The 27,064-nt window shown below is 39.9% G+C and overlaps 1 protein-coding gene across 3 annotated transcripts in view; it reads right to left on the reverse strand.

The window, feature by feature from the left end:
* vps8 (VPS8 subunit of CORVET complex) overlaps nucleotides 1-27,064 on the reverse strand; it is a 458,303-nt gene that overhangs the window by 166,589 nt on the left and 264,650 nt on the right. For all 3 annotated transcript variants that reach the window (XM_052016763.1, XM_052016780.1, XM_052016773.1), the window contains one exon: nucleotides 1,773-1,942. In XM_052016763.1, the coding sequence (XP_051872723.1) occupies nucleotides 1,773-1,942 (170 nt within the window). The remainder of the gene's footprint in view (nucleotides 1-1,772; nucleotides 1,943-27,064) is intronic.

Raw genomic sequence — 27,064 nt, forward strand, 5'->3', positions numbered from 1 at the left:
AGTAGCAGGAGCAGGCTTTTCAGCTCCTCAAATCTGCTCTACCATTCAACAAGATCATAGTTGACATTCTAACATAACACCATCTTCCTGCCAATTCCATGTATTCTACCTATCTTCACCAACCTTACCGTAAACCTTCTGAAAACCCAAAGCACCTGATTCCCACTTCATCTACTCTTGCAGATACATTTCAAAGAACTGCAGTAGATTTGGTAAACATCATTAACCTTCCATCAACCCATATTTATTCTGCTTAATCCTATTATTATTTTCTAAAAATTTTAATGTCACAACTTCTCCAATAGGTTCCAGCATTTTCCCAACTGCAGATGTCAAGCTAACAGCTCACTATTTTCTCTTTTTGCTCCTTTCTTAAGAAATGGGGTCACATTTGCTGTCTTCCAATCTGCAAGAACATTCTGGAACCTAGAATTTTAGAAGACAGCTGGAGCATCCACCTTCTCCACAGCCATCTCCCAGAACTCTGGGATGTAGATTATAAAAATATGGCCCAGATTCTTCCAAGACATCCCAGCAGTTAGACATACAACTGCTGACATTTCTTCATATAACTGTCAGGAAGTTCAGAACTCCAATATTAATGTGCACAAACACAGCAATATCGAACATCTGAGATCCTTCTCACTCTCATTCCAACTCTGCTCTGGGAGTGCAGCAGGGATGGAGGTGCAGTGGCTTTCTGCTGTTTCTCCACAGTTTTCTTGGGAAATCTGCCAGCTGAACTTCCTCAGAGCAATCCATCCACTTCAATACAGAGAAATGGCTGAGAGATGCATCTAGTAAGCTTCATATTTTTTCTTATTTAACTCAACAAATATATTTGATTATTTTTCAACATTCTATTGGATTAAAATGTTTTTTTTAAAGCAATCTTTAATAATTAAAAAATAATGGTATCATTACAGGCTGTCCCCGAGTAACAAGCAGGATCTGTTTTTACAGACGCTCATAACTTGATTTTGTCCATGTTGGTAAGTACAAAACAGTCATTCAATATGGTAACCATACCTCTACAGTATTGCAATGAATATCATCAAAAGCACATAAGATGAAAAGAAAGAACAATTACTACAAGTGAAGAAAGAGAGGAAACTAGTTCTGCCGTTTAAGGAATGCATGTATGACTTTTGAATTTAAGACTTGTTTAAGTCATGTCAGACTTTTGAATTTAATAATATTACGGCAGCTCACTCGCATGTCCGGGTGTCTGTAACCTGGGGAAGGCCTGTACTATTCAATGGATTTTTAGATATTAAAGAATGAGTGTAGGAAAGTAGCGTTCAGGTAAAACATCAGCCACGATCATATGAATTGCAGAACAGACATTAGGGGCCACATGACCAACACTTGTTTATTATTTCTTAAGTTCTTATTAATTGCATATTAAATAGTGAACCTTTTGAAAGTCTGCAAAGGTCAAAGACATTCCCAAACATTTAACATCTGGACAATAACCATGCCTAGAGCATGGCTTAACTGGTTATGTCCAGCATTTCTATGGCAGGACATGTTACTTACAATGCCTTGCACAGTGCAGGGCCTCTCAACTTTCAAGTTGGTGTCAGCTTTAGGGACCAAGCAGCTGATGGATGATACACTCAAGTAGATTAAAATTCTTTCAGTAAGGGAGAGTGCAAGTGGTTTGCTACTCCCAACAAATTCCAGGTCAACAAAAAAAACATCGAAAGCTGTGGAACAGAAAAAGGATCTATGTAGTTGGTAAAAAAACAGAAACAAGATATTGCACATACCTGAACACAATGACTTCTTCTGTGCCTTCTTGTTTCCTCTTGTATTGCTGCAAGCAGACACTGCAGTGCTCCTGTTTGGGGTTCAGTCCCCTACTAACTGCTCCACGAAGGTTGCAGAGTGACCAATGGAGGTCATGATTCAGGAGGTTCGTTGTGGTTTCTAACAATGTCTGTAAAAGAAAATGGCAGGCCAATGGACCTTTTAATTCTACCCTCTGCTAATGCCACCTTGATCCTGTGCCAACACGCTCACCCTCTTTAACCATGAAGTAGGAACGAGACAGACTTAGAGCCTTGGACACACTGGGATTTTCAATTTTTATACATAGCTTAATTTCACGATGTTTCCATGGTGTTCTTCAATTATTAAAAATAACTTTAATCAAGAGAGGCATCAATTTTTAGTCACAACTAAATCAAGATTAGCAATAATGATTGCACAGTAGATTACATTTTACCTTAATTATTTCTTTAACAAAATCTTAATTCTTTTTCAGGTAATTGCAAACACCTTTTGTTTTACAATCCACGGTCTTACTCTTTCTGTTTTATTCACAACCGACATACCACTGACCAGCACATCCCACAAATAAATGGGAGAACTTAAGTGTTCCACACGAATATTTTGGAAACATGTGCAGTTTTCTTAAAGCAAAGTACATGAAAATGTAAATTCTGCATGCTTGACATTGATTGCCTGCACTGTTTATAAATGGGTGAATCAAAAATTCTAGGTAGACCTTTGAGGGTTTTTTTAAATTGGTTAAAAGAAGATCAAGTTCCAAGTATATGATTTTTTTTTGGAACATCAGGGGTTGATTGATAAGTGAGAGCAATGCTTGGTTTGATTTGGGTCAGCAATGACTTTGTAAGACATTTGGTAATGAGGAGTTTATTCCAAATGCCTTGGGCTGGAAGCTCATTTGTTTCAGTAGACTGGGAAACATGATGAGTTGAGCAGCTACTTTTCTCTGACAATTAACATTATTTATCCAACTCGCTAAATGACTGCCGCATCAGGTTTTGCAGAAGTGGAGAAGTTTATCACTACCAGTGACTATGCATAACAATTAAGTGAGTTATTGTCAGATGTGGGTAATATCTGGATCCAGGTCTAGGGTCACTGAGTTGAACCTCAGCATTTATACACGACTACTGCTTTGCTAGGTTTTACTGAGTTACAAAAAGGTACTATACAAAAGTATTTTAATATCAAGATATGTAAATGTTCCATAGTGAGTAGAAATCCTTCAAGAGAAGTAAATGAACATTCACCTTTGCCTCAAAATTAATCACACATACATCAGTTGGCATGGACGCAATGGGCTGAAGGATCACCTGTGCAATAATCATTCTATGACATGATGGGACTTGATTTCCCATGTGGCTGAGCTGCAAATTCCAAACACAATCCTTTGGATAAAGACAAAATTAAGGAGTTCTCACACAAAAATAACAATCAGATTCCTCTTCCAATTACAGTTTTCTTTATGGCTCTCCTTCTTTGAAGGAATTGATTTTAAAGTGAAATGTTGTTTAGGATCTTCTAGAATAGACACATGACCGAGGAATTATTTAATTGTTATCTGCACCTAAATCCAAATGACCATTATTCCTGTATGAGCCTCAGCAATGAGTGGAGGCTAGTTGTTCAATTTACTTTTTCAGCATTTGCATGCATTATAAACCTAGCGATGACATTCTTGGTGAGCAGTCACCCACAATGGTTTGGTCTTCAGCTTAACTGAGACACCAGAATTAAAGAGAATACAATCAACAGCAAAAGGGATTCTGTCAAAAACCCAAAGCCCACTCATATCTCTTGCAGCAGAAAACTTGGGATTTTTTTCCAGACCTGATTGATATAGTCTTTCTGCTTGTAATTATGGCTAAAATTTGCAAATTCAGCAAACTGGGAAGTGAACATATGAACTATATTACTGCCCATGCTATTCTAACTCATGCAGACAGGATGCCTCACAAGTCCACACACACACACAAAGTTAAACTCGCTCAGAGAAAATGGGAACCCAGATTGCAAACCAGGGCAAAGCAGAGGTGATAAAAAAAATCCTGGAAGATTCCTCTCCAAACTCCTTTGGGTAATCAAAAGTAATCTGGGAGATAACATTAGTCAATCTTCCACGTGAAGTGATCTCTGCCACAACAAGGAAGGACCACATCAAGAATGCATTGCACTAATGAATAATGTGTCCTGCAGGTAGCCCACTCAATGAAGAGAGAGCCACTAAAAAGGTCCTGCCTTGACATGTTGTAAGGGTGATACAAAAGCTATTTCATCTTCTGCTCAAAATAAAAAATGTATAGATTAACAATTAATTTGTTAAGCAGCTGGGAAGTAAATTAGGAATATTAAAATTTGCAATGGAAATTCAGCACTCAGAGAGTTAAGCAATAAGCTCAACAGAGCTTTCATTGCTGAACACAAAATGAGCAGTGCGACTGTTGCAAATTAGCATCACACAGCAACCAATTAGAATTAACAGCCATACTGCTTAATGAAATGGAAATCATGATATAATTGATTCATTTTTATATCAGCAAGTGGCCTTCCAGAATATGGAAAACACCTTGGAAGAGAACAAAAAGAAATCATTGATTTAGAAATCCTCAAGTTTGCCTGAGGACTAAGACCTGATTGGATTAAATTTCATGTCCAATTTTCATTTATTTAAAGGGGATTATTAAAAAGAAAGTTTTGTTTTTAAATCTCCTCCATATTTTGAGACTACAAAGTTGAAACATAATGTTGAATCTTCAGCACTTTCAATAAAACAAGCAATGTATTACACATAGAGACACAATAGACTGCAGATGCTGGAATCTAGAGCAACAAGCAATCTGTTGTAGTAACTCAGTGGATCAAGCAGCATCTGTGGTGGAGAAGGAAATGTCAATGCTTTGGTTCAAAACTCTGCATCAGGACTGAGAGTGGAGAGGGAAGATGGCCAGTACAAAACAGAGAGGGGGAGTGGTAAGACAGGGGCCATTAAATGATCGGTGAACCGAGGAGCAGTGAAGGATGATGGACAGATAAATCCAGGGAGGGGGAGACAAGGAGAGAAACAAAAGAGGGCAGATGGGGCTAGGTGAAATGAGGGGAAGGGATGGTGAAGGTGGAGACAACTAGGACAGTGATAAGCAGGAACATAAAGGGTACAAGCGCTGGAATCTGATAAGTAACAAAGATGACAATGGGAACTATTAGGGGAAAGGTGAAGGGCAGATGGAACCAGTTGGGGAAGAGGAGATCATGCAGTGGGTAAAATATGTAGGTGGATTGAACCAGGAAGGGGAGAGGACTGAAAATGGGTAATTGGGGGCTGGAGGGGGGTATGGGAAAGGGGACAAAATGGGAGGATCAGAGGTGGATTTGGGGGAGGGGGAAATGCAGAATGCAAGTGTTAGCTGAAATTGAAAAATTCAGTGTTCAATCCATTGGGTTGTAGACTATCCATGCAGAATATGAGGTGTTTTCCTTCCAGTTTGCATTGTGCCTCACCCTAGCAGTGCGGAAGGCCAAGGATAAACAAGTCAGTGTGGCAATGGGAAGGGGAGCTGAAATGTCATGCAACCAGGAGCTCAGGATGGTCACTGCAAACAGAGTGCAGGTGCACTGCAAAATGATCACTAAGACTGTGCTTGGTCTCTGTGACCTTTCTTTACCTGTGCAGATGAATTGTCCATGAATAGATTCATGGAGTTATACAACATGGAAACAGGCGTAACTCATCCATGCTGCCTAAGATGCCTATCTACACTAATCCTATTTGCCTGCCTTTAGCCCATATCTCTCTAAATATTTCCCATTCATGTGCTTATCCAAATGTCTTTTAAACATTATAATTGTACCTGACTCTACCACCTCCTCTGGCAACTCATTTCATATACCTACCACTTGCCCCTCAGATCCCCTTTAAATCCTTCCCCTATCACCTTAAACCTGGGCCCTCTAGTTTTCGACTCCCCTACCCTTAGAAAAAGACCATCTGACCCTATCTATCCTCCTTAATCTTATAAACCTCTGTAAGGTTACCCTTTAGCCTCCTTTGCTCCAGGGAAAACAGTCCTAGTCTATCTGGTCTCCCCTTATAACTCAATATACAAATTAGTTTGTTATAAATGATGTATATTTCTATTCTATCATTATAATAGTTGTAATGCATACTAGTACGTTTCAGAGAGCCATTCGCCAAAACCTGATAATAGACATTTCCTTAGCAGTGCACTGCCGTTCAGATTTTTTTCAAGCAAATTTCAATAAAACCTTTGGTCCATTTATATAGCCTGTGTACTTTTATCCTGCTTTAAACCCAGTGGCAAAGAACAGATGTCAGCAGTACAAATACTATAGTCACTGTCAGAAGCAGATGACTGCTGCTAAAACTGCTTACTGGAGGGCTCCTGGCAGATTTATTGTTGGATAATTATTTCTGACTCACCTGCAGGACATAGCAATTTAACTTTCCCCACAATGGGTGAAATGGATCAAATTAGCAACTGAATAATTTATGCAATTTAATACCCCATTTCAACAATGATTGGAGCAGTACTTTGGGTTGCTTGCTGTTTCCAATGCTGAGCAGTTCAATGAATGAAAAGGCCTCATTCCCCAGTGTCTGAGAATATACGTTAGCACATGTGTGTATTCCAAATGTGATTCTGTTCCCTTTATATACATTTTAGGAAAATCAAGAAATAGAAACTTAGCAGTACAGGAAAAGTCCACTCATCCTGTCATGCCTACGTTGGTTCTCTGAAAGAGCATTCATGCTTTGTCACATATTCCCCACTTTTTGTCTGTATCCCTGCAAATTACTCTTAAGTATCTGTACAAATCACATTTTTTTTATTGTAATCAACTTTTACCACCTTCAAAGTTGCCATTTCAGATCTCATCAATTCTCCAAGCAAGAACATTACTCCTTACTGAGAGGCTAGATCTTACTGTATAGTCATGATTTAAAATATATTATTTCCTGTTAATGGTTCATTCACCTGAGCGAATGGCTTTCTGCAATCTAATCGATCACACCCTCTCAACATCCTGAACACCTTTATAGTGTTACAAAAGAACATAAGAACTGACAGGAAAAGGCCATTTGCTTCCTTCTAGCTACTCCATCATTTAATATTATCACAGCTATTCTGAACACTATCAAGGTAAAGTCATTGATGTGCCATTGCATTTAGTTAATTACAGAAGTTTAATGTGAAGAAAGGTGAAAATGGTGTATGGAGGTAATGTTGCTCTGAAGTTTCAGTCACTAACATCAAGGACATGGTTGTTTGGAATTGTGTGAACTTAATGGAACATCTTTTCTACTAAATTGGACAACATTATCTTCCATTACCATGGCAAAAACAAGTGGCAGACTCTAATCTGAAACACTGTTAACTTACTTGAAGCTATTTCCCCAAACTGGAATTAACATTTTTCCATTGACAGTTTGGTTTCGAAAATGCCATTTTCCATTAAACAGAACACATTAACAAAACTCGTACAGAAATCAATCTGAATCCACAAATGTTATAAGATTATTAAACCATTTAGTATCACAAATGCGGACACAAGAGACTGCAGATGTGGGAATCTGGAGCAAAAAATCCTCCAGCAGTTTGTTTTTTGCTCCATCTTATGGCCATCACTATAGTTTTTGTGAAGAACATACAGAATACAGAATCACACTTAGGGGCAAAGGTAAAATATCAACAGATGATTTCTTTCTTAATCTTCAAGTGTCATTCATTGCATGCAGTGCTCCCAGTGCAGCCTCTTCTACATTGGTGACACCTGACGCAGATTGGGAGATCACTCGGTCGAACCTCTCTAGCTCCTTTATTTCTTCTCTTTCCCCTCCCCTGCTCTCACAACCTTCCCATCATCGACACCTTGATCCCTCTGGTTCCCTACCTCCTTCCCTTTATTCCATGATCTACTGTCCTCTCCTATCAGATTCCATGTTCTTTAGCCCTTTGCCTCTTCCACTTATCACCTCCCAGCTTCTCACATCTTTCCCACTTCCTCCCACCCTCCCCCACGTACTTACCTTCCCCCCTCACCTGGATTCACCTTTCACCTGCCAGCTTGTGCTCCTCCCCCTCCCCCCACCCTTTTATTCTGGCTTCTGCCCTCGTTCTTTCCAGTCCTGATGAAGGGTCTCGGCCTGAAACGTCGACTGTTCGTTTCCCTCCATAGATGCTACCTGACCTGCTGAGTTCCTCCGGCATTTTGTGTGTTGCTCCAGATTTCCAGGATCTGCAGTCTCTCTTGTGTCTCTATTTCAATCAACTTCATTTTCAAAAAAACAATTAAATTTAAGTGTTTGATTATTTGTATCTTGAGCTAATAAGATTGAAATAAAAACTGTAGTCTTTTGAAACAGAAGCAATTATACATATTAAACTAAATGAGGGGATTGGCTTGACCTTATCTAGGTTTGGAGGGAAAATTTTCACATATTCTGGGAATGTCAGAAAGACTGAACTGACCACTGGACTATATGGAGTTTAAAGGTTTAGTCTCAATGTCAGCAGTTCAGTGATCCAAATATCTTCAGATGATATCAACTGATGGAAATGCCAATATTGAAACAACCAGTTTTAGGCCATTATCATAGCAAACACAAGAAGCAGATGCCAATTCGTAACTGTTATCTTGTTTGAAACTATTCCGCCAGTTGCAATTAACACTCTTCTACAGACAACTTGGTTGTGCAAATGTTGTATTTTCCATTAAGTGCCATTAATAAACCAACACAGAACTCAATCTGAATCCTCAATCATTATGCAGATAATACATACAATTGGTGATGTTGTTGATAGTGAGGAGAATAGTTTTAGGTGATAGAATGATACTGATCAGCCAGTAAATTGGGCATAGCAATGGCAGATGGAATTTAATCCTGACAAGTGTGAGGTTTTAATTTTGAGGGTTGATGTCAAGTAACGGTAAAACATACACCAGGCATAAGAAACAAAGGAGTGCAGATGCTGGAATCTAGATGAAAAACACAATGATGCTGGAGGAACTCAGCAGGCCAGGCAGCATCCGTGGAGAAAAGCAGGCGGTCAACGTTTTGGGTCAGGACCCTTCTTCAGGACTGAAGATAGGAAAAGGGAAAGCCCAATATATAGGAGGGAAAAGCAGAGCAGTGATAGGTGGACAAAAGAGGGGAGGCGGGGTGGACACAGGGTGGTGATAGGTAGATGCAGGTAAGAGATAGTGATAGGCAGGTGCGGGGGAAAGCACATCCAACCAGGGGATGATTAAAAGGTAAGGAGCGAGAGGAAAAAAGGCTAGGAAAGGGAAGCAGCAGAATGGTGGGGTGGGGGGGGGATTACCTAAAGTGAGAGAATTCAATATTCATGCCGTTGTGCCATTTCCAAGTGCAAACTGGAGGAACAGCACCTCATTTTCAGTATTGGAACCTTGCAGCCTAATGGCATGAATATTGAATTCTCCCACTTTAGGTAATCCCCCTCCCCCTTCTCCACATCCCCACCATACTTCTTCCCTTTCCTGGTATTTTTTTCCTCTCTCTTCTTACCTTTGACCCATCCCCTAGTGGATCTGCTCTCCCCTCCTCCCCTGCACCTGCCTATGACTATCTCTTACCTACATCTACCTATCACCACCTTATGCCCACCCCACCTCCCCTCTTTTGTCCACTGTTATGAACCAGCAACAAAAGAAACACACAGAGTCATGATTCAGTGCTAAAAACTACTTTATTAATAACTACTTATCATAATAAGAAAAAATAAAAGTAAAAATGTTAGAAGGTTAGAAGTAAAAATGTTAAACCTTGAACATTAACCCCAAAACTAAACTCGTCGTGTGTGCGTGGCAAAGTCCCAAACTCCCAAGTCCAGGAATGGTTATTAAAGTTCAGTTCAACAAGCCATAAGGTGAAACATGAGCAAAGGCTTCTTCAACAACCACCGTTGTCTGAAGATAAAACGTAGATGTAGAGAGAACATAGAGAGTAATTACGAAATCCAAATGTTCCACGATGGAACCCAAACGACACCTCAGTGTTTACTCGGTAGTGACTTCCTTACCCCAAAAAACATCCGTATCGTGGCTATCCACACAAATACCTGTTTCCCTCTACAGGTCAGCAACAAAGTGAACTCCACTGGATTACTCCCAATTTCCATACGTGGATTGTAGTAACACGCACAGTTATTGTTTCTCATCCATTGATAGAGAAAACTAACAGGCTGGTGTCTCTCTCTCTTTCCTCTGACTGACTTTGACTGACTTCTTCAACAACATCATTACGTCCTTTATCTTCTGTTGACGTAAGCATGCCACACACACACATCACTATGCTCTATCTTAAAGGAACATTCACCTAGTCCGTAACACCACCTATCACTGCTCTGCTTTTCCCTCCTATATATCAGGCTTCCCCTTTTCCTATCTTCAGTCCTGAAGAAAGGCCCTGACTCAAAACATTGACTGCCTGCTTTTCTCCACAGATGCTGCCTGGCCTGCTGAGCTCCTCCAGCATCAGAGTGTTTTTCATACACCAGGCATGGTTGGGTCCTGAGGAGTATTGTGGAACAAGGGACCTTGGTGTACAAGTTCAAAGATCCTTGAACATGGCAGTCCAGGTAGATAAGGTTGCTTACCCACAGATAGATGTGGGATGCTTGCCTTCATTACCCAGGGCATAGAATACAAGAGCAGGGAGGTCTTGGTTAGACCACAACTGGAGTTGTGTGGAGTTCTGATTGTCATACTACAGGAAGGATATGATTGCAAGGGAGAGGGTGCAGAGTAGATTCTCCAGGATGTTACTTGGGATGGAATTTTTCAGAAATGAGGTGAGCCTGGATAGACTGGGCTTGTTTTCCTTGGAGCAGAGAAAACTGAGGAGGGACCTGATGGAATTACATGAAATTATAATTAATAGATAGAGTAGATAATAAGAAACTTTCTATCCTGTCTAAAACCAGAGGGTGTAGGTTTAAGATCAGGAGTAAGATGTTTAGAGTGAATTTGAAAAGTTATTTCTTTTGGAGGGGGTTTGCATTCTGAAATACACTGCTGGAGAAGGTGGTGAAGGCAGAGACTCATACAACATTTATGAATCATCTGGACGAGCACTTGAATCGCCAAAACATAGAAGGTTACAGACAAAATGCTGGTAAATGGGATTAGTATAGATAGGTACTTGATGGTTGACATGGTGGGCTGAAGGGCCTGGTTCTGTGCGGTATGACCATGACTCTACATTATGATTAGTAAAACTTGTGTTTTAGTATCAAAGTCCATCCAAGTCAGTTGTATCTGGTGAATGTCCATTGTGCTATGTCTTTCAGCAAAATCACATGACACTAGGAATGACCTTAGGATACCAAAATACAGTAAGGTAGGTCAAAAACGAATCAGTAATAGTTTGATTCAATCAACACATGGCAACAAGTTAGGAAAAAGAACAAGAAAGATGTATTTCTTTTCAGGATTATTTGAATTATCTAAGTGATCAACTGAATTACAGAAGTCATTTATCCTTTGCCTGCTGAAAGGCAACCTTCTGCCATAGTGTGCTTCTTCTCAGCTGCTGCTGCAAGACTGTCATCAGAGGCCAACCATTTCTCCATCTAATTTTTTTAAGGTCTTGCTTGCTGAGGGGGATGAATTGGCAATTAGTCTCAAGCTTCCAACTCTACCCAACAAAATAAAAAACAAGTATAAAATTCTGTGCTTTTCAAAGAACTGGTGACCTAATGGTGATAGTGGCATAAATCTTTGGTTGGAGGCAGCTCATTCAAATGCAAGGACTGGCAGGGATGTTGGACATTACAGCAAATTCTGTGGAGAAAGAATTGCTCAGCTGAAATACTTCCAAAGGGATAAGACTACAGGCAAGTATTGGTGCTGCCCAACTTGCTCCGCTTCCACATTTATACTGTTCTCTTTCTCATCACACTGAAAGTTCTCATCCAGTTGTGGTTCCTATGTTATCTTTGTTTCACAATAAAGTGAACCATTATCACACACATCATTCTCCATACTATATGGCAGGAGGCTACCTGGTCTCTCCAATCAATGGAATTGAAGCTAAATGAACCAGTGATCTAACTATAGCCAAGGTCTACTTCCTAATTGGGGAAGGTGAAAGGAATCAAAGGCCAATTGCATTGAGCATCTTGTCCTAAGAAACAAGTCTCTCTTATTGACAAGGGGCAAAGACATAGGACTAATGCAAGATTTGTGCAAAATAAAAGTAAGAGTGACAGCTGTCAGTATAAAAGGGCCCTGGTGCTCATGGTTATGTAGCTATTCTAAGACAATTGAGGATACCAGTGAGGGTTGCCCGCCTGCAGTAAATGAAACTTTGTAGTTGAAAGCAGCGTGCAATCTGGTCGAGTGACAGGGCCTTATCTTGCTATGGGTCTTTGTGGAGAAAGCGAGGAGAATGCCTGCTCTAGAAAATGAGAGTCACCTGCAAAATGCAAGCACGAACTACAGACTGCCTAACAGCCCCATTCCATCTGGAAGGAGCTGGAGACAAAGAAATCATAGACTGCGGTGATCTCAACTGCAGAAAGGAATGCTATGCCAACTTTGAAAGATGGTGACAGCCTCCATGGACACCTGCAGCCTTTTAATAACCTCAACAGAGCAAAGCAGCTGGATTGTCCTGAGCCCAAACATACAATTACTAGGAGAACTCCTCTGTGTATACATCATCCTACTTGAACTCCACGGAGCTGCAGATGTTTCCTCATTCTATTCACAGATCATCTTGGAAAAGACACTTCCAGAGATTACTTAAGTTTGGAACATTGCAAAGATGCTGCAAGCACTTGAACATAATTGAAATGGTGAGCAAAAACATGACACTAAAATATCATTCAATTATTTTCAGTCCTATTATGAAGTGTGCAAACATTGCTTTTATAATGCAGGAAATTACTGACTTTTTGTCTTAAAAAAAAATCATGTCTGATCCTTGACCAAAACTCCACAAACCCTCATCCCATGCACCAATGCCTGATTCTCATGACATCCAAAAAAATTCATCAGTCTTAGCTTAGAGTGTACTCAGTGATTGAGCAGTCAAAGCCCTTTGGGTCACGAGATTTCCAAAGATTTAGAAAACTTCCGAGTGCAGAATGGCTGACAGCTTATCCTGAGACTATGCCCTCCAATTCCAGATGCCTGTCAAAGGAACAACCCTTATAATAATCTCATTTCTTTCAGTTAGATCGTCTCTCATTCTTTTAAACTTCAGGTAACATCAGCCAAAATTATTGGTATATAATGCTTTTGGAGTTGCAATTAAGTAGCACTTTTTGAAGTTGTCAAGTGTTGTCAAACCTGTCAAGTGTTAGGAAGATACCAACAGCCACTGAAATAATATTGAGATGTTGTCATCAATCTAAATATTACCTAGTAAAAATACAAACCATCAACCTCCTGGGGCACTACAACATGGGATTGAGAACCAATAAAGCCTTCAAGTGAAGTGGAAGTGAATCCAGAAAATACAGTGCTTCAGTCCCTTTTAAAAAAAAATCCATAATTTTTGCAGTTTCTAAAGTCCCATTGTCCACAGTTAAAGGAAACTTATGTAAACTTGTCATGCAGTAATTATATTCTCCAGCTACAGCACTTCTGCAGAGGGTGTACTTAATAACTGTATTTCAAATTTACATAGGCAGTTTCCATTACAAATGTGGACATGGGTATTTATATAAGAACCAGTTGGCAGAAAATATATGCAGATTTAAGATTTATAATGTATTAAAACAAAAAACATTAGAGATCCGTAGAAAGTTAAAATTCAGCAGAGTGCTTATATTTTCAATCAAATTACTGGTACAATATTATAAATGTTTCAGGTGCTTATTCTTCTGTTGGAAGTTTGGTGCTGAATTTGGAACCTTTCCCTAAAACTTTGTTGCCTGCTTTTCTTGCAAAGAGCATCATGAAGATAGTCGGCACAAAAGAAGGGCATTTAGGTATACCACTGAAGAGGAGCCTAATCTCAATTTTCAACTCTTTATCAGTAACCTTGTAGATTATAGCATTTCAAAAGCACACATCCTTGAAAATTTCTGCCTCTACCGCCATTTCAAGCAGCAACTTTCAGTCCCCCACTACCCCAGCCTGTGTGAAAATATTTCCCATCTCCTCTCTAATCTGCTTTGGTTCCTACAGATTGATCCAGCCAAACTATTCCCTCACTGGGCTGCACCAATTGTTTCACAGCTTGCTTCCTGAGTAACTCCTTATTAATCTGTCCATTCCAAATCATATTGGCTTCACTTCTCCCCCTCCAATCCTTGTGGCATACTGACCCACCCTTTGATTATCCATGTCGAGAGTATTTTCTACCAGGCTACTGCTAGGTCTCATGTGTATTTGTACATTTTTGCCCAAGCCATAATCCATATTTAATGCATTAGTGCCTTCTGTAAATAGTAATTACTTTCATATAACTGTTCTCTCTCTTTTAAAGTACATAGTTCTTACTGTTCAAGAGTACCAGATATTGCTTCTCATAACTGTGTTCAGTTCACTTAATCGTCACTATCAATTTATTGCAACACACATGAAATGCTGGAAGAACTCAGCAGGTCAGGCAGCATATATGGAGGGAAATGAACAGTTGATGTTTCAGGCCTAGACCCTTTATCAGGACCATCCTGATGAAGAGTCTCAGCCCGAAGCATTGACTGTTCATTTCCCTCCATATATGCTGCCTGACCTGCTGAGTTCTTCCAGCATTTCATGTGTGTTGCAATAAATTGATAGTGACGATTAAGTGAACTGAACACAGTTATGAGAAGCAATATCTGGTACTCTTGAACAGTAAGAACTATGTACTTTAAAAGAGAGAGAACAGTTATATGAAAGTAATTACTATTTACAGAAGGCACTAATGCATTAAATATGGATTATGGCTTGGGCAAAAATGTACAAATACACATGAGACCTAGCAGTAGCCTGGTAGAAAATACTCTCGACATGGATAATCAAAGGGTGGGTCAGTATGCCACAAGGATTGGAGGGGGAGAAGTGAAGCCAATATGATTTGGAATGGACAGATTAATAAGGAGTTACTCAGGAAGCAAGCTGTGAAACAATTGGTGCAGCCCAGTGAGGGAATAGTTTGGCTGGATCAATCTGTAGGAACCAAAGCAGATTAGAGAGGAGATGGGAAATATTTTCACACAGGCTGGGGTAGTGGGGGACTGAAAGTTGCTGCTTGAAATGGCGGTAGAGGCAGAAATTTTCAAGGATGTGTGCTTTTGAAATGCTATAATCTACAAGGTTACTGATAAAGAGTTGAAAATTGAGATTAGGCTCCTCTTCAGTGGTATACCTAAATGCCCTTCTTTTGTGCCGACTATCTTCATGATGCTCTTTGCAAGAAAAGCAGGCAACAAAGTTTTAGGGAAAGGTTCCAAATTCAGCACCAAACTTCCAACAGAAGAATAAGCACCTGAAACATTTATAATATTGTACCAGTAATTTGATTGAAAATATAAGCACTCTGCTGAATTTTAACTTTCTACGGATCTCTAATGTTTTTGTTTTAATACATTATAAATCTTAAATCTGCATATATTTTCTGCCAACTGGTTCTTATATAAATACCCATGTCCACATTTGTAATGGAAACTGCCTATGTAAATTTGAAATACAGTTATTAAGTACACCCTCTGCAGAAGTGCTGTAGCTGGAGAATATAATTACTGCATGACAAGTTTACATAAGTTTCCTTTAACTGTGGACAATGGGACTTTAGAAACTGCAAAAATTATGGATTTTTTTTAAAAGGGACTGAAGCACTGTATTTTCTGGATTCACTTCCACTTCACTTGAAGGCTTTATTGGTTCTCAATCCCATGTTGTAGTGCCCCAGGAGGTTGATGGTTTGTATTTTTACTAGGTAATATTTAGATTGATGACAACATCTCAATATTATTTCAGTGGCTGTTGGTATCTTCCTAACACTTGACAGGTTTGACAACACTTGACAACTTCAAAAAGTGCTACTTAATTGCAACTCCAAAAGCATTATATACCAATAATTTTGGCTGATGTTACCTGAAGTTTAAAAGAATGAGAGACGATCTAACTGAAAGAAATGAGATTATTATAAGGGTTGTTCCTTTGACAGGCATCTGGAATTGGAGGGCATAGTCTCAGGATAAGCTGTCAGCCATTCTGCACTCGGAAGTTTTCTAAATCTTTGGAAATCTCGTGACCCAAAGGGCTTTGACTGCTCAATCACTGAGTACACTCTAAGCTAAGACTGATGAATTTTTTTGGATGTCATGAGAATCAGGCATTGGTGCATGGGATGAGGGTTTGTGGAGTTTTGGTCAAGGATCAGACATGATTTTTTTTTAAGACAAAAAGTCAGTAATTTCCTGCATTATAAAAGCAATGTTTGCACACTTCATAATAGGACTGAAAATAATTGAATGATATTTTAGTGTCATGTTTTTGCTCACCATTTCAATTATGTTCAAGTGCTTGCAGCATCTTTGCAATGTTCCAAACTTAAGTAATCTCTGGAAGTGTCTTTTCCAAGATGATCTGTGAATAGAATGAGGAAACATCTGCAGCTCCGTGGAGTTCAAGTAGGATGATGTATACACAGAGGAGTTCTCCTAGTAATTGTATGTTTGGGCTCAGGACAATCCAGCTGCTTTGCTCTGTTGAGGTTATTAAAAGGCTGCAGGTGTCCATGGAGGCTGTCACCATCTTTCAAAGTTGGCATAGCATTCCTTTCTGCAGTTGAGATCACCGCAGTCTATGATTTCTTTGTCTCCAGCTCCTTCCAGATGGAATGGGGCTGTTAGGCAGTCTGTAGTTCGTGCTTGCATTTTGCAGGTGACTCTCATTTTCTAGAGCAGGCATTCTCCTCGCTTTCTCCACAAAGACCCATAGCAAGATAAGGCCCTGTCACTCGACCAGATTGCACGCTGCTTTCAACTACAAAGTTTCATTTACTGCAGGCGGGCAACCCTCACTGGTATCCTCAATTGTCTTAGAATAGCTACATAACCATGAGCACCAGGGCCCTTTTATACTGACAGCTGTCACTCTTACTTTTATTTTGCACAAATCTTGCATTAGTCCTATGTCTTTGCCCCTTGTCAATAAGAGAGACTTGTTTCTTAGGACAAGATGCTCAATGCAATTGGCCTTTGATTCCTTTCACCTTCCCCAATTAGGAAGTAGACCTTGGCTATAGTTAGATCACTGGTTCATTTAGCTTCAATTCCATTGATTGGAGAGACCAGGTAGCCTCCTGCCATATAGTATGGAGAATGATGTGTGATAATGGTTCACTTTATTGTGAAACAAAGATAACATAGGAACCACAACTGGATGAGAACTTTCAGTGTGATGAGAAAGAGAACAGTATAAATGTGGAAGCGGAGCAAGTTGGGCAGCACCAATACTTGCCTGTAGTCTTATCCCTTTGGAAGTATTTCAGCTGAGCAATTCTTTCTCCACAGAATTTGCTGTAATGTCCAACATCCCTGCCAGTCCTTGCATTTGAATGAGCTGCCTCCAACCAAAGATTTATGCCACTATCACCATTAGGTCACCAGTTCTTTGAAAAGCACAGAATTTTATACTTGTTTTTTATTTTGTTGGGTAGAGTTGGAAGCTTGAGACTAATTGCCAATTCATCCCCCTCAGCAAGCAAGACCTTAAAAAAATTAGATGGAGAAATGGTTGGCCTCTGATGACAGTCTTGCAGCAGCAGCTGAGAAGAAGCACACTATGGCAGAAGGTTGCCTTTCAGCAGGCAAAGGATAAATGACTTCTGTAATTCAGTTGATCACTTAGATAATTCAAATAATCCTGAAAAGAAATACATCTTTCTTGTTCTTTTTCCTAACTTGTTGCCATGTGTTGATTGAATCAAACTATTACTGATTCGTTTTTGACCTACCTTACTGTATTTTGGTATCCTAAGGTCATTCCAGTGTCATGTGATTTTGCTGAAAGACATAGCACAATGGACATTCACCAGATACAACTGACTTGGATGGACTTTGATACTAAAACACAAGTTTTACTAATCATAATGTAGAGTCATGGTCATACCGCACAGAACCAGGCCCTTCAGCCCACCATGTCAACCATCAAGTACCTATCTATACTAATCCCATTTACCAGCATTTTGTCTGTAACCTTCTATGTTTTGGCGATTCAAGTGCTCGTCCAGATGATTCATAAATGTTGTATGAGTCTCTGCCTTCACCACCTTCTCCAGCAGTGTATTTCAGAATGCAAACCCCCTCCAAAAGAAATAACTTTTCAAATTCACTCTAAACATCTTACTCCTGATCTTAAACCTACACCCTCTGGTTTTAGACAGGATAGAAAGTTTCTTATTATCTACTCTATCTATTAATTATAATTTCATGTAATTCCATCAGGTCCCTCCTCAGTTTTCTCTGCTCCAAGGAAAACAAGCCCAGTCTATCCAGGCTCACCTCATTTCTGAAAAATTCCATCCCAAGTAACATCCTGGAGAATCTACTCTGCACCCTCTCCCTTGCAATCATATCCTTCCTGTAGTATGACAATCAGAACTCCACACAACTCCAGTTGTGGTCTAACCAAGACCTCCCTGCTCTTGTATTCTATGCCCTGGGTAATGAAGGCAAGCATCCCACATCTATCTGTGGGTAAGCAACCTTATCTACCTGGACTGCCATGTTCAAGGATCTTTGAACTTGTACACCAAGGTCCCTTGTTCCACAATACTCCTCAGGACCCAACCATGCCTGGTGTATGAAAAACACTCTGATGCTGGAGGAGCTCAGCAGGCCAGGCAGCATCTGTGGAGAAAAGCAGGCAGTCAATGTTTTGAGTCAGGGCCTTTCTTCAGGACTGAAGATAGGAAAAGGGGAAGCCTGATATATAGGAGGGAAAAGCAGAGCAGTGATAGGTGGTGTTACGGACTAGGTGAATGTTCCTTTAAGATAGAGCATAGTGATGTGTGTGTGTGGCATGCTTACGTCAACAGAAGATAAAGGACGTAATGATGTTGTTGAAGAAGTCAGTCAAAGTCAGTCAGAGGAAAGAGAGAGAGACACCAGCCTGTTAGTTTTCTCTATCAATGGATGAGAAACAATAACTGTGCGTGTTACTACAATCCACGTATGGAAATTGGGAGTAATCCAGTGGAGTTCACTTTGTTGCTGACCTGTAGAGGGAAACAGGTATTTGTGTGGATAGCCACGATTCGGATGTTTTTCGAGGTGAGGAAGTCACTACCGAGTAAACACTGAGGTGTTTTGTGGGTTCCATCGTGGAACATTTGGATTTCGTAATTACTCTCTATATTCTCTCTACATCTACGTTTTATCTTCAGGCAACGGTGGTTGTTGAAGAAGCCTTTGCTCATGTTTCACCTTATGGTTTGCTGAACTGAACTTTAAGAACCATTCCTGGACTTGGAGTTTGGGACTTTGCCACGCACACACGACGAGTTTAGTTTTGGGGTTAATGTTCAAGGTTTAACATTTTTACTTCTAACCTTCTAACATTTTTACTTTTATTTTTTCTTATTATGATAAGTAGTTATTAATAAAGTAGTTTTTAGCACTGAATCATGACTCTGTGTGTTTCTTTTGTTGCTGGTTCATAACAGTGGACAAAAGAGGGGAGGTGGGGTGGGCATAAGGTGGTGATAGGTAGATGTAGGTAAGAGATAGTCATAGGCAGGTGCAGGGGAGGAGGGGAGAGCAGATCCACTAGGGGATGGGTCAAAGGTAAGAAGAGAGAGGAAAAAATACCAGGAAAGGGAAGAAGTATGGTGGGGATGTGGAGAAGGGGGAGGGGGATTACCTAAAGTGGGAGAATTCAATATTCATGCCATTAGGCTGCAAGGTTCCAATACTGAAAATGAGGTTGCTGTTCCTCCAGTTTTGCACTTGGAAATGGCACAACGGCATGAATATTGAATTCTCTCACTTTAGGTAATCCCCCCCCCACCCACCATTCTGCTGCTTCCCTTTCCTAGCCTTTTTTCCTCTCGCTCCTTACCTTTTAATCATCCCCTGGTTGGATGTGCTTTCCCCCGCACCTGCCTATCACTATCTCTTACCTGCATCTACCTATCACCACCCTGTGTCCACCCCGCCTCCCCTCTTTTGTCCACCTATCACTGCTCTGCTTTTCCCTCCTATATATTGGCTTTCCCTTTTTCCTATCTTCAGTCCTGAAGAAGGGTCCTGACCCAAAAACGTTGACCGCCTGCTTTTCTCCACGGATGCTGCCTGGCCTGCTGAGTTCCTCCAGCATCATTGTGTTTTTCATCTAGATTCAGCATCTGCACTCCTTTGTTTCTTATGCCTGGTGTATGTTTTACCGTTACTTGACATCAACCCTCAAATTAAAACCTCACACTTGTCAGGATTAAATTCCATCTGCCATTGCTATGCCCAATTTACTGGCTGATCAGTATCATTCTATCACCTAAAACTATTCTCCTCACTATCAACAACATCACCAATTGTATGTATTATCTGCATAATGATTGAGGATTCAGATTGAGTTCTGTGTTGGTTTATTAATGGCACTTAATGGAAAATACAACATTTGCACAACCAAGTTGTCTGTAGAAAAGTGTTAATTGCAACTGGCGGAATAGTTTCAAACAAGATAACAGTTACGAATTGGCATCTGCTTCTTGTGTTTGCTATGATAATGGCCTAAAACTGGTTGTTTCAATATTGGCATTTCCATCAGTTGATATCATCTGAAGATATTTGGATCACTGAACTGCTGACATTGAGACTAAACCTTTAAACTCCATATAGTCCAGTGGTCAGTTCAGTCTTTCTGACATTCCCAGAATATGTGAAAATTTTTCCCTCCAAACCTAGATAAGGTCAAGCCAATCCCCTCATTTAGTTTAATATGTATAATTGCTTCTGTTTCAAAAGACTACAGTTTTTATTTCAATCTTATTAGCTCAGATACAAATAATCAAACACTTAAATTTAATTGTTTTTTTGAAAATGAAGTTGATTGAAATAGAGACACAAGGAGAGACTGCAGATCCTGGAAATCTGGAGCAACACACAAAATGCCGGAGGAACTCAGCAGGTCAGGTAGCATCTATGGAGGGAAACGAACAGTCGACGTTTCAGGCCGAGACCCTTCATCAGGACTGGAAAGAACGAGGGCAGAAGCCAGAATAAAAGGGTGGGGGGAGGGGGAGGAGCACAAGCTGGCAGGTGAAAGGTGAATCCAGGTGAGGGGGAAAGGTAAGTACGTGGGGGAGGGTGGGAGGAAGTGGGAAAGATGTGAGAAGCTGGGAGGTGATAAGTGGAAGAGGCAAAGGGCTAAAGAACATGGAATCTGATAGGAGAGGACAGTAGATCATGGAATAAAGGGAAGGAGGTAGGGAACCAGAGGGATCAAGGTGTCGATGATGGGAAGGTTTTGAGAGCAGGGAGGGGAAAGAGAAGAAATAAAGGAGCTAGAGAGGTTCGAACCGAGTGATCTCCCATCTGCGTCAGGTGTCACCAATGTAGAAGAGGCTGCACTGGAGCACTGCATGCAATGAATGACACTTGAAGATTAAGAAAGAAATCATCTGTTGATATTTTACCTTTGCCCCTAAGTGTGATTCTGTATTCTGTATGTTCTTCACAAAAACTATAGTGATGGCCATAAGATGGAGCAAAAAAACAAACTGCTGGAGGATTTTTTGCTCCAGATTCCCACATCTGCAGTCTCTTGTGTCCGCATTTGTGATACTAAATGGTTTAATAATCTTATAACATTTGTGGATTCAGATTGATTTCTGTACGAGTTTTGTTAATGTGTTCTGTTTAATGGAAATGGCATTTTCGAAACCAAACTGTCAATGGAAAAATGTTAATTCCAGTTTGGGGAAATAGCTTCAAGTAAGTTAACAGTGTTTCAGATTAGAGTCTGCCACTTGTTTTGCCATGGTAATGGAGATAATGTTGTCCAATTTAGTAGAAAGATGTTCCATTAAGTTCACACAATTCCAAACAACCATGTCCTTGATGTTAGTGACTGAAACTTCAGAGCAACATTACCTCCATACACCATTTTCACCTTTCTTTCACATTAAACTTCTGTAATTAACTAAATGCAATGGCACATCAATGACTTTACCTTGATAGTGTTCAGAATAGCTGTGATAATATTAAATGATGGAGTAGCTAGAAGGAGCAAATGGCCTGTTCCTGTCAGTTCTTATGTTCTTTTGTAACACTATAAAGGTGTTCAGGATGTTGAGAGGGTGTGATCGATTAGATTGCAGAAAGCCATTCGCTCAGGTGAATGAACCATTACAGGAAATAATATATTTAAATCATGACTATACAGTAAGATCTAGCCTCTCAGTAAGGAGTAATGTTCTTGCTTGGAGAATTGATGAGATCTGAAATGGCAACTTTGAAGGTGGTAAAAGTTGATTACAATAAAAAAAATGTGATTTGTACAGATACTTAGAGTAATTTGCAGGGATACAGACAAAAAGTGGGGAATATGTGACAAAGCATGAATGCTCTTTCAGAGAACCAACGTAGGCAATGACAGGATGAGTGGACTTTTCCTGTACTGCTAAGTTTCTATTTCTTGATTTTCCTAAAATGTATATAAAGGGAACAGAATCACATTTGGAATACACACATGTGCTAACGTATATTCTCAGACACTGGGGAATGAGGGCCTTTTCATTCATTGAACTGCTCAGCATTGAAACAGCAAGCAACCCAAAGTACTGCTCCAATCATTGTTGAAATGGGGTATTAAATTGCATAAATTATTCAGTTGCTAATTTGATCCATTTCACCCATTGTGGGGAAAGTTAAATTGCTATGTCCTGCAGGTGAGTCAGAAATAATTATCCAACAATAAATCTGCCAGGAGCCCTCCAGTAAGCAGTTTTAGCAGCAGTCATCTGCTTCTGACAGTGACTATAGTATTTGTACTGCTGACATCTGTTCTTTGCCACTGGGTTTAAAGCAGGATAAAAGTACACAGGCTATATAAATGGACCAAAGGTTTTATTGAAATTTGCTTGAAAAAAATCTGAACGGCAGTGCACTGCTAAGGAAATGTCTATTATCAGGTTTTGGCGAATGGCTCTCTGAAACGTACTAGTATGCATTACAACTATTATAATGATAGAATAGAAATATACATCATTTATAACAAACTAATTTGTATATTGAGTTATAAGGGGAGACCAGATAGACTAGGACTGTTTTCCCTGGAGCAAAGGAGGCTAAAGGGTAACCTTACAGAGGTTTATAAGATTAAGGAGGATAGATAGGTCAGATGGTCTTTTTCTAAGGGTAGGGGAGTCGAAAACTAGAGGGCCCAGGTTTAAGGTGATAGGGGAAGGATTTAAAGGGGATCTGAGGGGCAAGTGGTAGGTATATGAAATGAGTTGCCAGAGGAGGTGGTAGAGTCAGGTACAATTATAATGTTTAAAAGACATTTGGATAAGCACATGAATGGGAAATATTTAGAGAGATATGGGCTAAAGGCAGGCAAATAGGATTAGTGTAGATAGGCATCTTAGGCAGCATGGATGAGTTACGCCTGTTTCCATGTTGTATAACTCCATGAATCTATTCATGGACAATTCATCTGCACAGGTAAAGAAAGGTCACAGAGACCAAGCACAGTCTTAGTGATCATTTTGCAGTGCACCTGCACTCTGTTTGCAGTGACCATCCTGAGCTCCTGGTTGCATGACATTTCAGCTCCCCTTCCCATTGCCACACTGACTTGTTTATCCTTGGCCTTCCGCACTGCTAGGGTGAGGCACAATGCAAACTGGAAGGAAAACACCTCATATTCTGCATGGATAGTCTACAACCCAATGGATTGAACACTGAATTTTTCAATTTCAGCTAACACTTGCATTCTGCATTTCCCCCTCCCCCAAATCCACCTCTGATCCTCCCATTTTGTCCCCTTTCCCATACCCCCCTCCAGCCCCCAATTACCCATTTTCAGTCCTCTCCCCTTCCTGGTTCAATCCACCTACATATTTTACCCACTGCATGATCTCCTCTTCCCCAACTGGTTCCATCTGCCCTTCACCTTTCCCCTAATAGTTCCCATTGTCATCTTTGTTACTTATCAGATTCCAGCGCTTGTACCCTTTATGTTCCTGCTTATCACTGTCCTAGTTGTCTCCACCTTCACCATCCCTTCCCCTCATTTCACCTAGCCCCATCTGCCCTCTTTTGTTTCTCTCCTTGTCTCCCCCTCCCTGGATTTATCTGTCCATCATCCTTCACTGCTCCTCGGTTCACCGATCATTTAATGGCCCCTGTCTTACCACTCCCCCTCTCTGTTTTGTACTGGCCATCTTCCCTCTCCACTCTCAGTCCTGATGCAGAGTTTTGAACCAAAGCATTGACATTTCCTTCTCCACCACAGATGCTGCTTGATCCACTGAGTTACTACAACAGATTGCTTGTTGCTCTAGATTCCAGCATCTGCAGTCTATTGTGTCTCTATGTGTAATACATTGCTTGTTTTATTGAAAGTGCTGAAGATTCAACATTATGTTTCAACTTTGTAGTCTCAAAATATGGAGGAGATTTAAAAACAAAACTTTCTTTTTAATAATCCCCTTTAAATAAATGAAAATTGGACATGAAATTTAATCCAATCAGGTCTTAGTCCTCAGGCAAACTTGAGGATTTCTAAATCAATGATTTCTTTTTGTTCTCTTCCAAGGTGTTTTCCATATTCTGGAAGGCCACTTGCTGATATAAAAATGAATCAATTATATCATGATTTCCATTTCATTAAGCAGTATGGCTGTTAATTCTAATTGGTTGCTGTGTGATGCTAATTTGCAACAGTCGCACTGCTCATTTTGTGTTCAGCAATGAAAGCTCTGTTGAGCTTATTGCTTAACTCTCTGAGTGCTGAATTTCCATTGCAAATTTTAATATTCCTAATTTACTTCCCAGCTGCTTAACAAATTAATTGTTAATCTATACATTTTTTATTTTGAGCAGAAGATGAAATAGCTTTTGTATCACCCTTACAACATGTCAAGGCAGGACCTTTTTAGTGGCTCTCTCTTCATTGAGTGGGCTACCTGCAGGACACATTATTCATTAGTGCAATGCATTCTTGATGTGGTCCTTCCTTGTTGTGGCAGAGATCACTTCACGTGGAAGATTGACTAATGTTATCTCCCAGATTACTTTTGATTACCCAAAGGAGTTTGGAGAGGAATCTTCCAGGATTTTTTTTATCACCTCTGCTTTGCCCTGGTTTGCAATCTGGGTTCCCATTTTCTCTGAGCGAGTTTAACTTTGTGTGTGTGTGTGGACTTGTGAGGCATCCTGTCTGCATGAGTTAGAATAGCATGGGCAGTAATATAGTTCATATGTTCACTTCCCAGTTTGCTGAATTTGCAAATTTTAGCCATAATTACAAGCAGAAAGACTATATCAATCAGGTCTGGAAAAAAATCCCAAGTTTTCTGCTGCAAGAGATATGAGTGGGCTTTGGGTTTTTGACAGAATCCCTTTTGCTGTTGATTGTATTCTCTTTAATTCTGGTGTCTCAGTTAAGCTGAAGACCAAACCATTGTGGGTGACTGCTCACCAAGAATGTCATCGCTAGGTTTATAATGCATGCAAATGCTGAAAAAGTAAATTGAACAACTAGCCTCCACTCATTGCTGAGGCTCATACAGGAATAATGGTCATTTGGATTTAGGTGCAGATAACAATTAAATAATTCCTCGGTCATGTGTCTATTCTAGAAGATCCTAAACAACATTTCACTTTAAAATCAATTCCTTCAAAGAAGGAGAGCCATAAAGAAAACTGTAATTGGAAGAGGAATCTGATTGTTATTTTTGTGTGAGAACTCCTTAATTTTGTCTTTATCCAAAGGATTGTGTTTGGAATTTGCAGCTCAGCCACATGGGAAATCAAGTCCCATCATGTCATAGAATGATTATTGCACAGGTGATCCTTCAGCCCATTGCGTCCATGCCAACTGATGTATGTGTGATTAATTTTGAGGCAAAGGTGAATGTTCATTTACTTCTCTTGAAGGATTTCTACTCACTATGGAACATTTACATATCTTGATATTAAAATACTTTTGTATAGTACCTTTTTGTAACTCAGTAAAACCTAGCAAAGCAGTAGTCGTGTATAAATGCTGAGGTTCAACTCAGTGACCCTAGACCTGGATCCAGATATTACCCACATCTGACAATAACTCACTTAATTGTTATGCATAGTCACTGGTAGTGATAAACTTCTCCACTTCTGCAAAACCTGATGCGGCAGTCATTTAGCGAGTTGGATAAATAATGTTAATTGTCAGAGAAAAGTAGCTGCTCAACTCATCATGTTTCCCAGTCTACTGAAACAAATGAGCTTCCAGCCCAAGGCATTTGGAATAAACTCCTCATTACCAAATGTCTTACAAAGTCATTGCTGACCCAAATCAAACCAAGCATTGCTCTCACTTATCAATCAACCCCTGATGTTCCAAAAAAAAATCATATACTTGGAACTTGATCTTCTTTTAACCAATTTAAAAAAACCCTCAAAGGTCTACCTAGAATTTTTGATTCACCCATTTATAAACAGTGCAGGCAATCAATGTCAAGCATGCAGAATTTACATTTTCATGTACTTTGCTTTAAGAAAACTGCACATGTTTCCAAAATATTCGTGTGGAACACTTAAGTTCTCCCATTTATTTGTGGGATGTGCTGGTCAGTGGTATGTCGGTTGTGAATAAAACAGAAAGAGTAAGACCGTGGATTGTAAAACAAAAGGTGTTTGCAATTACCTGAAAAAGAATTAAGATTTTGTTAAAGAAATAATTAAGGTAAAATGTAATCTACTGTGCAATCATTATTGCTAATCTTGATTTAGTTGTGACTAAAAATTGATGCCTCTCTTGATTAAAGTTATTTTTAATAATTGAAGAACACCATGGAAACATCGTGAAATTAAGCTATGTATAAAAATTGAAAATCCCAGTGTGTCCAAGGCTCTAAGTCTGTCTCGTTCCTACTTCATGGTTAAAGAGGGTGAGCGTGTTGGCACAGGATCAAGGTGGCATTAGCAGAGGGTAGAATTAAAAGGTCCATTGGCCTGCCATTTTCTTTTACAGACATTGTTAGAAACCACAACGAACCTCCTGAATCATGACCTCCATTGGTCACTCTGCAACCTTCGTGGAGCAGTTAGTAGGGGACTGAACCCCAAACAGGAGC

This window comes from Pristis pectinata, chromosome 1 (assembly GCF_009764475.1).
Source record: "Pristis pectinata isolate sPriPec2 chromosome 1, sPriPec2.1.pri, whole genome shotgun sequence".
NCBI classification, from domain to species: domain Eukaryota; kingdom Metazoa; phylum Chordata; class Chondrichthyes; order Rhinopristiformes; family Pristidae; genus Pristis; species Pristis pectinata.